General features: G+C 47.5%; 1 protein-coding gene across 1 annotated transcript; it reads left to right on the top strand.

The window, feature by feature from the left end:
* The first annotated feature begins 367 nt into the window (after nt 1-367).
* Nucleotides 368-11,934, top strand: ACAT1 (acetyl-CoA acetyltransferase 1). Its single transcript, XM_072326628.1, has 12 exons — nt 368-485; nt 751-798; nt 2,845-2,962; nt 3,858-3,953; nt 4,495-4,595; nt 6,361-6,504; nt 7,607-7,757; nt 8,433-8,528; nt 9,148-9,261; nt 9,676-9,740; nt 10,302-10,459; nt 11,556-11,934. The coding sequence occupies exons 1-12, from the start codon at nt 432-434 to the stop codon at nt 11,674-11,676; spliced, it is 1,266 nt and encodes a 421-aa protein (XP_072182729.1). The 5' UTR covers nt 368-431; the 3' UTR covers nt 11,677-11,934.
* The last annotated feature ends 357 nt before the right edge of the window (nt 11,935-12,291 follow it).

The raw sequence follows: 12,291 nt of genomic DNA, 5'->3' as shown, positions 1-12,291 counted from the left end.
GGTCCCTCAGCCTTAAGGGAGACGCTCCAGGCCCCGAACATCCTTGTTGCCATCCACTGGACTCTCTGCAGACGTTCCCCGTCCACACCTGCGGCCCGTGCTGCTCCCAGCCGGCTCTCACCTCTTGTCCGGCGGCTTTCGGACACCTACAACCTACGAGATGCCCACCGTGTGGCTACGCGGGGCGCTGCGAAGGGCCCGCAACGCGACGCGACACCCGCGGCCCCGCACGGCCCGGCCCAGGAGCGACGGCGGGGCTGGGCGGGGAGGCGGTGCGTGACAGCGCGGGCCGGCTTCGAGCTCAGCCAATAGCAGGGCCGGAACTAGTCCCGCCTTCAGCCCTTCTACCAATAGGAAGCGGGGAGGCGACGGCGCGCGGCCGCCTATAGGCTGAGGGAGGGGCGGCGGTGAAGGTGACGGCAGGCGGCAGGATGGCGGCCGTGGCGATGCTGGGACGGCGGCGGGCGGCGGACGGGCTGCTGCGGGTGAGGCGGGGCGGCCGGCGCTGCCACGGAGGGATCCTTCCTCGTTCCTTCCCTCCGCACGCCCGGCGCGGTGCGGGGCTGCGGCGGCCCGGCCAAGGTCACGGTGCCGGGCGGGCTCCGCGTGGGCCCCGCTATGAGGTGGGGCGGCGGGAGGTGCCGCCGCGTTCGTGTGGCGGCCGCTGCTGGGTCAGCGGCCCTGGGCTTGTTTCTCCTCGTGGCGTTGGCTTCGGTGCCGCGCAGTTCTGAGCGTGTGCTTGTTTTGCAGGCTCTGAAGTACGCCAGCCGTGGCTACGCGTCGCAGCGCACCTTAAATGTAAGTGTGACGTTCCGTGGGGCTGCAGGGGGTCAGTGTCTGCTCCTCCTTAAGGTTCTGTTCTGTCTGCATTCTGGTGCCGCTGGAGGTACTCGCTGGTTCTTAGCAATGGCTGTCCGGCTATTCGGGCTGTTCAGGGCAGACAGAGATCCCAAATGCTCACCTTTCTGCTGCCAGTCCCTGTGCTGCTCCAACAGGGAGTAAGTAGACACGGTGATGTCACATTGAAGCCAAGTGGCAAAACAATACGACATCTGTTTTGAGAGACTGCCAGCTGTGAAGTCAGGTGTCCCCGCAGGCTTAAACTACAGCTTACACGTCTTTAATCTGATGGTGTTCTGGCAAGGCCTGGTGAGATGCTTGGTCTCCCAAGGCCTGAGCTATTAACTCACTAAGAGTAAACTTTCCTTAAATTGTAGTGACAGTACCTTCCGCAATGTACAGACCATGTCAGTACGACAGCATTTAACTCCCTGGCGCTTGGTACAGTGCCTTCATACACCAGTGGGACTGAGTCAAAGACTTGGCCAATGGGAGAGTTCTCAGGCCAGGTCATGTAGAGCATGTTTCTCGGGATGGTTTCCAGAGAGCTTTTGTGGGTCCTTAAGGAGGAGACTTTACCACCTCTGGGCAACCTGTGTGAGTGAAGAAGAGCTTTCTGGTGTTCAGTGGGAACCTTCTGTGTTCCAGTTTGTGTCCATTGCCTCTTGTCCTGGCACTGAGCACCACTGAAAAGAACCCGGCTCTGTCTTCTTTGTACCCCTCTTTCAGATACTTGTACTCATTGAGGTACCTCTGAGCTTCCAGACTGAGCAGTGCTGGATATTCCAGTCCTTTAATCACTTTTTGGCCCTTCGCTGGTCTCTTTCTGTGTCTTATACTGAGAGATTGAGAACTGGACCTGGCATTTCTCATATGGCCTCATCGGTGCCGAGCAGAGGCTACTTACTGATCTCCAGCTGGACTTTGTGCCACTGATCACCACTTTCTGGTCCCAGACTTTTAGCCTTTATGGACCCAACTGTCTGCCCATCCAGCTCGTACATCACCGGCTCTTCTATGAGGGCCTTAAGGGGATGCTGACACCTTACTGAAGTTCACGTAGACAATATCTACTGCTCCCACTGCATCCATCAGGCTCGTCATTTCATCACAAAGCTTTATCACGTTGGTTAAGCGTGCCTTCCCCTTGGTGAATCAGTGCTGACTGATAATGTTGTTGTTGTTTATGGGTCTGGGGATGGTTTCCAGAATGAGCTGTGCCATCACCTTCCTGGGTATCAAGCCGAGGTTGACTGGTGTGTAGTTCCCTGCAGCCTCCTTGATGGTGGGAGCGATGCCTGCTTTCCTCCTGCTCTGAGGTATCTCTCCCAGTTGTTGTGACCATTCAAAGATCTTTGAGAGTGACGTTACACTGACCACAGCCAGCTTCCTCAGCACTTGTGGGTGTGTCCCACCAGTGCCTCTGAACTTAGGGGTGTCCAGCTGGCTCAAGTATTCCCTCAGCTGATTCTTTTCTACCAGAGGTGCATCTTCTTTGCTGCGGCCTTTTAACCTGCTCTCTAGGACCCAGGATTCCCAAAGGGCAGCCTTGCTGTTGGAGGCTGAGGTGAAGGAGGCATTCAGTAGCTCAGCCTTTTCCAGCTTGGGCCCCCCTTTCCTCCAAGCCCTGGGATTCCTTCAGGCATCACCCATCCCAAGGCAGAGCTCCATGCATTCCAGCTGTTCCCTCACATAGAGCCTGTCCTTCCTAGGGATCCTGTATCACTGCAGCCCTCAGAGCCGTCCTGTGGCACTCTGCCATCCCGACGGGGTCATATTCCCACAATGGTGCACAGGTCCCAAATTCCTTGTCTTTGTTTTTCATGCTGCATGCGCCAATGAAGATAGTTTTGGTGCTCTGAGCTGCTTACTGAATAAAAGGGGAGCTGTGACATGAATGAAAGAGTAAAAGGATAATCTTTAAATAAATAAAATAAGTAAATTGGGATGTATGTGTGCGTGTGTAAAGATACCGTGACTTTTATTTTGTGCTTGTCTTCTTAGGAAGTGGTGATAACAAGTGCTGTAAGGACGCCCATTGGATCTTTCCAAGGCTCTCTTTCATCATTGCCAGCTACTAAACTGGGTTCCATTGCAATTAAAGGAGCAATTGACAGAGCAGGTACACGTAAATGTGTTTGCATGAGAAAACCTCCGACAGCTCTGAATGTTATCAGTCTGTCATTTGGTTCCAAGTTGTTTGGTAAAATAGACTTTTCTGTTGGTGTTCTTTCCCTTCCCCCATAGAACTTTTAAGGCTTCAATCCGTAAATGGTATTTAAGGTGCCCGTTGGACTCTGCTTCCATCTGTAAATGCTGCTTCTAAGAGCAGAATGTTACTTAGGAATGTCTGTGCTGTTCCCAACTGCATAGGACATGCTGACTGCTTGTCTGGGTGTAGTTACGACACACTGAAGCTGATATGAAGGCAGCTTGTTGCTCAAACCAGGAGTCCTTCCTTTCCCTGCCTGTTTTGACATGGCACTCCTCTGACACCCTATGAGATAGTCCATAGCTTTAAATCAGCCAAGAAGTCATTTGGAGGAGAGGTGTGTTCATTTTCTTTGGCTTGTTGAAACAGCACATTACAATAAGTTGGACACCAGGACTGTTGCGTGGGCAGCAGAGGGAGAGAGCGCACACCTCTGCTGTGTGTGGGCAGCGGCTGCTCCGCATTAAACAAACAGGACTGTTTCTTTGGACATTGTGGTCACAAGTAGGAAGTTCTGTGCCTTTAACCATCCACAACAATTCTGTTGATCAGGTGACTGGGGAGAGTTGGGCATGTTTGCTTTACTTACCTTGATCTGAGAGCAGACGAGGGAATTCTGATGTGAGGTCCCCAGTTCAGCGTGTTCTGTGAATATGAGGGTGGAGATCTGGAATGCTTATAGCACACAGGTTGGACATGGCACGTTTTGTCTCTTTTCTATAGGAAACTGTAATGGGAAGGTTCATGGCAGGTAATTATCCCTTCTGTGCAAAGAATCCGCAATCAAACCTCGCTTGTTTTCTAGGTATCCCTGTAGAAGAAGTGAAAGAAGTGTATATGGGGAATGTCCTGCAGGCTGGACAAGGGCAAGCTCCAGCAAGACAGGCGGCTCTGGGTGCAGGTATGCATTGTGTCCGTTCTGGGTTTAAAGGTGGTCTTTTCTTCTCGTGGATGGCTGCTAATGCAACTGTAGATGACTGAGCTGTGAGTTAGAGCACGGAGGTGCCCAGCCTCCCTGTAGGACAGGCTGCACACTTGTTCCCATGCAGGCCAAAGGCTCGCTCTGTGCTGTAGTGGTGTAAGTGAGCCATGTGGTGTATGCTCAGCAATCACTTGTTGTGTGCACAATGGATGTTATTGCCTGCAGTGTTTGCAGAACCTGGAGAGGCTGAAACCACTTCATACTAATGATGGATGTTCTCAGTGATCTTCTTATGTCCAATTCTTCACTTGCTTCCCATCTTACCACTTGAGTCTGTTGCCTGAAGGGGAAAAGCAACAGCAATCTCCAAGGACAGTAACAAGGGGTGAGAGTAGATGAACTGCCCGAGCTGTACCCTCTGGCTAAAGTAGCATCAGTCCCATATGAAATATTGTTGAAACACCAATCTAATGTTCTCCCTTTAAATAATGCAGTTGTTTGTACAACTTACCTGACTTAGGTTTACCCATCTCCACTGATACTACAACTGTCAACAAGGTCTGCGCTTCAGGAATGAAATCGATCATGATGGCAGCCCAGAGCCTGATGTGTGGCAGCCAGGTATGTGGTGTCAGTGCTGCTCTATGGAAGGGATGCACAGCTGACCTTGTGGATCCTGTCCTGAGGTGGCTGTGGTCTTGGATTTGGGACTCTGTTTTGATTTGCAATAATGAAGCTAATGAGTGAGGTTTGCTTAGGTTACGCAACCTTGATTTGACAGTAATTTAAATACGTTTTGGTTTGACGCAGACAAAGAAAAGGCATTGTAGTGTGGGAACTGTCAGATCTATTTTCAGAGCTGGGCAAATAAGGTGGATTTATTTTGTATATAAATCCTCTCTACTGCCTTCCCCATAAAATTTGGGGAATTTTTCAGGCTTTCTCATCCGAAAAAAAATCAAGAACTGAACTCAGTGTTTGTTGGAAGAGAGAGATCTCATCTTGACTTCCACAGCTTTTATCACTTAAATGAAGTAATTTCACGTGTTAAAGCAGTGCTGTTTCTAAGTGCGTTAAAGATGTTTCAGCCTCTTTGAGAACAACAGAAAAGCTCCAAACTCTCTGTTGTTGCTGAATTGTGTTTTCATTCAAGAGCTGAATGGAGGAGAATTACTCATCTCTGTCCACTGTATTCTGAGATTCTCTGAAGTAAAGACATTGTCGGTTCAAGACGTATTTTTAGTTGACAAAATCAATGGCTCCTAAGTGGGAATTGTACTTAATAATTATATATCTTGTTTACGCAGGAGCAAAAGTGAAATATTTGATTTTCTCATCCCCCATGTGAAAATACCGGCATTTTTCAGTTGGGCAACCACTTGTAGCAAGGCCTGAGCAAAGCAGAGAATGACACTTCACCCAGTGCCTGCTGCGCTCGGTGCAAGGCTTTTCACTGGACTTTGAATCAGGTCCAGCACTTGTGTGCAAACAGCTCTGCTTGGATTTAGTAGCTGACATCTGCTGAGTCCATCGGAGCGGTCACTTTCTGAGTTTGTTTGCTGGGTGCTCTGAAGAGAAGTGGACTTTTCAGCTCAGCCCATGAGATGTGCAGTGCTGACCGGCTCAGCACGTGCCGGCAGCTGCCCATTACGCCCTCAGAGCTCCACGCTGTGGCTTTTCTGGATGGTTTTTGTTCCTTTTTTTCCTGGCTGTGGGTTGGGAGATATTTGTGGTGTAAGTGTGTGACAGTTCCCAGAGGCTGGAGTCAGTGCACATGAAGGACTATATAAACAGTTGCCTTAGCTCCAAGTCTTTTGCCTGATGGAGTAGAAATGCCAGGGACTCCTGTTCCTCTGGTCTATCACTGCCATATCTCAGCTGCCTTTCCAGGTTACTGCCTTTCTAGTTTGTTTCCAGCCTCCTTGTTTTTGTTTCCTTTGTTACTACATGCTGCCGTTCCTGGATTTAGTTTAAAATCTATTCTGAACTAAGCCATTCTTTTTCCAAGCCTGTACTGAAAGACCTAGCTACTACTTTTTCCATGTCAAAGGTCTGTAGCGGTTGTATTAACAGCAATGCTGGACTCTCCAAGAATAATGCTGCTGTGTTTGCGTTTTTCCTTTGGTTATCTATATCTTAAAGATGCCGTGCCATTAAGGACAGCTACTCTTCACACCCCAGGATGTGTTTTGTGGGCGATAGCCTGGGGTCAGCAGGTGTGTTATGGTCCTTGTAGCGTTGCTTTTTTTGTCTGTTCTGCCTCAGCTTGAGGAGCAGATTGGTTTGTAAATACCAGCAGTGGCTCAGCCCAATTCCAGTTCATTGTTTTAACATCCCTCATAAAAACGCTGGTGCTTTCAGATGATAAACCCTTTTGTCTGAGCAGGATGTGATGGTCGCTGGTGGAATGGAGAGCATGTCCAACGTTCCCTATACGATGAGCAGAGGATCTACACCTTATGGAGGAGTCAATCTGCAAGATCTGATCGTAAAAGATGGACTTACGGATGTTTATAACCATATCCATATGGTAAATATTCCTGCAGAGTTCTGAAATATCAACCGTTGGCCTCACACGGCTTTGAAGAAGTTGCTTATTATTAAACTGCATCCTTTAACAAACCTAGGAATGAGTCATGTACCTGTAATGGAGAGACTCGATGGAAGGCTGAAATGGGGTGGGAAGCGGTGTGTTCATTTTTCTTTCTCTCTGAAGTCTGAATAGCTCAGAGCAGGGGTTGAAAGAAATGACGTGATTTCTTCCACCTGTGGGTGGGTTTTGCTGTCTCGCTGGGTGGGAGCAGTCAGGTTGCACGATGCCTTTGGGGATGGCCTCTTCTGCTTCGGCAGATTGGTGCTTATTTTCCCTCCCCCAGTGTACATATCCCATATCTTTTGTTATAAGGTTTGAGTCAGCTGATCTGCTTAGCTCATCAGCACGATACATTGGACAAAACTGAGGGAGGGGCCAGAAAAATACTGACCTGGTATGGAGATAGGAAATCAGGAGGGAACAGTTTGAAAGGATAATTTCTTTACTGGGAGAGTGGTGAGGTCCTGGATCAGGCTGCCTAGGGAGGCTGTGGATGCCTCATCCCTGGAGGTGTTCAAGGCCAGGTTGGATGGGACTCTGGGCAACCTGAGCTAGTAAACATGGAAGTTTGGTGGCCCTGCCAGGCGGGGGGGGTGGAGCTTCATGATCCTTGAGGTCCCTTCCAACCCAGGTCATTCTGTGATTCTGTGATAATGACTGCTTTCAATGCTTCTGTGTGTGCTTTATTCTTATCAATAGAGTGCACTCTACCTGTGCTGTTGGCTGAACACCACTCATGCATTTCAGCTGGAATGGCTTTTGATTGAGAGGCTTTTTGGAACAGACAAACTAAGAATGGCATAAGATGATGCGAACACACTGTTCTGTGTGTTCTCCAGTCTCTAGTCAGCATTTAGAACTTCTGCATGCATTTTTTTTTAACTTGGGAGAACCCCTCGTGTGGGGTCACGGTCTGCATTCAGAACACGTCTACTGAATGTGAAGGTGCTGTTCCAATGGCAGAAGTTTCTGGTTGGTTACGTTTCTCATTTGCATCCCCTGGAACGCCAGATGTAACATGTCTGTTTTCTTTTCCAAGGGCAACTGTGCTGAGAATACGGCAAAGAAGTTCACTATTTCACGAGAGGAACAAGACAAATACGCCATCGGCTCTTACACTAAGAGCAAAGCAGCGTGGGATTCGGGAGTTCTCAAGAACGAAATTGTTCCTGTCACCGTCTCTAAGAAAGGTATTGGGGGGGGGAGGGTGAAGTGAGCTGTGTTTGTCCTTTGAAAGCTGTAACAGGGCCTGCGCTCAGTGCAGGTTATGCAGCAGTCAGTCATCTCTATCTGCTTGTATATTTCTTTTCCTTTAATGTTACATGCAGTAACTTCTTCAAGGGGATGACTGTGTACTAAATTCTGGTGGAACAGATTGCTTGTGTGTTTGAATCTCTCTGTAAATTACCTTAAGGATCTGTTCTTTGTCCCTTTCATTTGCACATCAATAAGTATAAATGATTTGCTGTGAATAAATGACATTAAGGAGATTAGGAGGAAGTTTTCCACACAGAGGGTGGTGACGCACTGGAACATGTTGCCCAAAGAGGCTGTGGATGCCCCATCCCTGGAGGCATTCAAGGCCAGGCTGGATGTGGCTCTGGGCGGTCTGGTCTGGTGGCTGGTGACCCTGCACATAGTGGGGAGTTGAAACTGATGATCATTGTGGTCCTTTTCAACCCAGGCCATTCTATGATTCTCTGAATTACTTATGCATGCCAAAAATGCATTTATGAAAACAAAAGGAGGTTTACATTTTCTACTGAAATAAGTAGTTGAAGTTAGAGAACATTTAATGCATGTACCGTGTTAGAATGTTTGAGAAAGGACTGCGCACATAAAACTAAACTGAATCTGAATTTCAGGAAAGCCAGACACAGAAGTGACAGAAGATGAGGAATACAAGCGGGTTGATTTTAGTAAGGTTCCAAAGCTGAAAGCTGTTTTCCAGAAAGAAAATGGTAAATATTGTTAAATCAAATGCTTATTTCTTTGACTAAGTGCAGGAATGCTCTGTCAGAATGAACAGTGCTGTTCACAAGAGCTTGAATACGCAGCAGTAATCTATGACATTTTCAATGCCTGATAATGAAAGGTCCCATGAATTAAGTCCAAGCTTGGTGTCACAGCAGCACAAACTGGCTTAGAATGAGAAGAATCTGCACACCAGTGAAAACCTGCTTTGTGCATTGTCAGTAAAGGCTGAAACAGCTGGATTTGGTCAGCACAGCTGTAAGCTCCTGGTGTGCCTGCACGTCGTGCCCTGTTACCTCCCTGCATCTGTAGCTGAGGAACCTGGCCAAAGCAAAGCTGGCGTTGCAGCACAGACATGTTTGTGCTGGAGTTCTGTGTTAATGCTGGCAGCGCTGCCGATGCGGAAGGTGTCTGAACTGCTGTTCAGATGTAGCTTATGAATACGTGTGATAAATTGGTTTGATTAAACAAGTATCACAAAAAACCAACTGTTGGTTATCACAGTGCAGCAGCTGTTATACCGAGACCTTGTAAGGCCAAAGGGCCTGCAGGATCTACCTGAGGTATCTCATCTTCCCCTCTGTTAAAACATGTTACCTTTTCTAGGAACAGTTACGGCTGCCAATGCCAGTACTTTGAATGATGGAGCAGCTGCTTTGGTTCTGATGACTACGGAGGCAGCCAAGAGACTGAAAGCTAAACCGCTGGCACGGATAGTTGGTAAGGCCTTTCTTTTCTCATCTGTGAATGGAGAAGTGGAAAATATTCTGCTGGTGTGCCCGACTGGCAGCCCCGTTTGTCCTGTTATCTGTCATGCACGGAGCAGAGAGCACACAGATGTAGGTGCTACGACTGCATCTCCTCAGTACGGACTTGCAGGTGTCACGTGCCATAGCAGCAGGCTTTTCATCATAGAGTTTTCTGTGTGGAATAATTCTGAACACCTGAGAATATTGTGATGTTGTGCATGTAAGGCACTGAGTTCTATGCCTATTATTTTCAGTGACCATTCTGTTCAGAATTGTTCTCTTGCCTGGGTTTACAGCTTGAAAGTAATGAAAATAACGTAAGGTGAAAATGAGGCATTTAAACAACAGCTTTTGTGACTTTTCTTTTTCCTTAATGTTTGTACAGCTTTTGCAGATGCTGGTGTTGATCCCATTGACTTTCCCATTGCACCTGCGCACGCTGTTCCCAAGGTAGGAATAAAACGGCTGCTTTTGCAAAAGACAGCAAAGTTCCCCAGCGCTGCACCAGCCCCCAGTGCACCTTCCTGTAGTAGCACTGAAATCAAATGGGTTTTGCAGAGGATTAAGGTTCGGGTGCTCTCACCAACTTTTGGCCTTGTTTTCACTTTTAAGGTTTTCAAGCAATTGTGACTAAAAGGCAAAATAAATGTGATTATACAAATACAGATTGCCCCAGAGAGGAGCTAAAGGCAGCTGTATGCAGTACTGTATCAGCGTGCAATGTGTGGCGATGTACTTAGTATAAATACGATGAAAATATTTCTTGGGCTAGAGCAATCTCCATTCCTTCTTTTGTGAGAACTCAGGTTTGTGCTCCAGAACCTCAGTTTTGCTCCTTCCACATCTGACAAAGTGCTTCTGAGATGTGAGCTCTGTGCTTGGCAGACAGTGTAGGGGGGGCTTTACTTGCTGTCTGCAGTTTGACTTCACAACAGTCTTCATTATTTCCATGAAACACTTCAGCTTCTGAGTTTTTTTCACAGCAAGAATCATTTTTATTACTGTTTCTAGATTCTAAGTGAGACGGGCCTGAAAAAAGAAGACATTGCAATGTGGGAAATCAATGAAGCCTTCAGTGTTGTGGTGCTGGCCAATATTAAAATGCTGGGTATTGATCCACAGAAAGTAAACATTAATGGCGGCGCTGTCTCTCTTGGGCACCCAATTGGGTATGTATACAAGCGCTCTGTTTTGGCTGCACAGAGGCAGTGTTTTCTACATGCTGCTGATGTAGGTGATTCTGTTAATGAATTTAATGCAAGTAGGAAGGTTAATAGCAATGTGCTTTCAAGTACGTGCTGACTGAATTCAGGTGTTGCATTTCAGGGTACCTTGGAAAAAGCATCATCCCGTTTTTCTTCTCACATGTAGTTGCCACCTACTGTTACGGACAGCTTGCCAAGCACTCCCAGCAGCAGATCTAAAACACTGTGGTCACATAATGCAGCAGCTGGGGGTGGTCTGGGGGATGTTTGCTCTGAAGTTCTTTCCTCAGGTTATGGGAGTGATGTTCCCTGCTGTGTTCCCCAGCACTGCACAGTGCTCGTGGCTCAAGTCCATCCCAGTGATCCTCCCTAAGGGTGAGCATGCTGCTGTGTCCGGGAGGACAAAGCCCTTCCAGTTACTAAATAGAGATGAGGAGTAACCACGTTGTACATGAAGAATCAGTAGCAGCATTTCACGATGCAGAAGTTTGCTGACAAAGCTGTATTCAAGCTGTAATCCCTCAAGATGTGCCGTTATCTCCTTCACAATATCAGCTCTGGTAAAGAAATGTGACCTTTGTCTCTAAGGGAGATTAGCTACAGTATGACAGAATTCAGATGTCTGCTTTTATGGGAGCTGGATGAGTGCACCACCTTACGTTATGTCAAGTTGGAGCCAAAGAAGAAACTGAAAGGAATAATGAGCATTGATTGGGTTGTGGGTGGAAGAGATTTAGTATTAATTACCTTCTTTGAAAGATCGCTGATGATTGATACTTCGTAACACAGAGTACTTAGAGGTGATTTCCTTTACCAAGAAAGGAGGTTGTGGCTGTGCAGGCATGAAATCTCCCCTTTTAAGTGCAGTCCCTGCAGAAAAGGAGCCTGTGTTGCTTCTAAACGTACACAAAAGGGGTTGTTGGATCTTCTGTTGGTTCCATGCTCTTGGTTTTGTTTCCTTCCAGGGAATCGGTGCCATATTCTGCCAACAATCTCATGCAAGTCCAATTCAGAGTTTTCTTCAAACTACAATGTTGATATTTTCTTTTCTTTTATCTAGAATGTCTGGAGCAAGAATTGTCGTCCACATGGTCCATGCGCTGAAACAGGGGCAGTATGGCCTTGCAGGGATTTGCAATGGAGGAGGAGGTGCTTCTGCAATATTGATAGAGAAGCTGTAGGCCCAAACAGTTGCTGGAAAAAAATAAGCCTTAAAAAAAATCTGTGATCAAAGCGAGGAGCAGCAGCTGTTACCTCTTAGCAGTAACGGGCTGAATTCCTCAGCAGCTATTCTAAAACTTCCATCACTGATGATTGATGCGAACAACTGGGCTTTTATACCTTTGCCTCAACACAAGTTTTCATACAGTACAAGCAAAAAATGTGAAATCATGGTAACGTATCGAGAACTGACAATAAAGAATGTTGATGTCAACTGTGGCTCCTCTCACTTGCGGTTTCTCAGGTGCCACCAAGTTCTCCAAGTCACGTTGCCTTCTGTAGCGCTTTTATGGCCCACCTTAGTGTGAAGTAAGCTGGGAGCCACGGTGGGTGACTTACTTAGATCTGCAGGTACTGACAGAGCACACCTAAGGGTGGCCTAACCTCAAAACGCTGCTTCTCCCCTTGTGCTCGTGTGACCACCTGTGGTGTACGCTTCTGTCATACTCTTCTGAACAGAGGCAGGTTCAGGCCTAGAATTGTGCAAGCACAGTTCCCTCCTTCAGTAACCCTGCCCTGTGTCTGGCTGTACTCAGAAGCTCAGTTACGTCTTCAGGGAAACTGAGTTACGCATT

This window comes from Excalfactoria chinensis, chromosome 1 (assembly GCF_039878825.1).
Source record: "Excalfactoria chinensis isolate bCotChi1 chromosome 1, bCotChi1.hap2, whole genome shotgun sequence".
In the NCBI taxonomy this organism is placed as follows: domain Eukaryota; kingdom Metazoa; phylum Chordata; class Aves; order Galliformes; family Phasianidae; genus Excalfactoria; species Excalfactoria chinensis.
The sequence above is the reverse complement of the archived record's forward strand: the minus strand, read 5'-3'. Positions and strand labels throughout refer to the sequence as shown.

Excerpts from the sequence above, each read along its gene's own strand:
- ACAT1 (XM_072326628.1), top strand. The coding sequence starts at position 432 with ATGGCGGCCGTGGCGATGCTGGGACGGCGGCGGGCGGCGGACGGGCTG. Across the intron at positions 486-750 it reads CGGCGGACGGGCTGCTGCGG|GCTCTGAAGTACGCCAGCCG; the intron begins GTGAGGCGGGGC and ends CTTGTTTTGCAG. Across the intron at positions 4,596-6,360 it reads GCCTGATGTGTGGCAGCCAG|GATGTGATGGTCGCTGGTGG; the intron begins GTATGTGGTGTC and ends TTGTCTGAGCAG.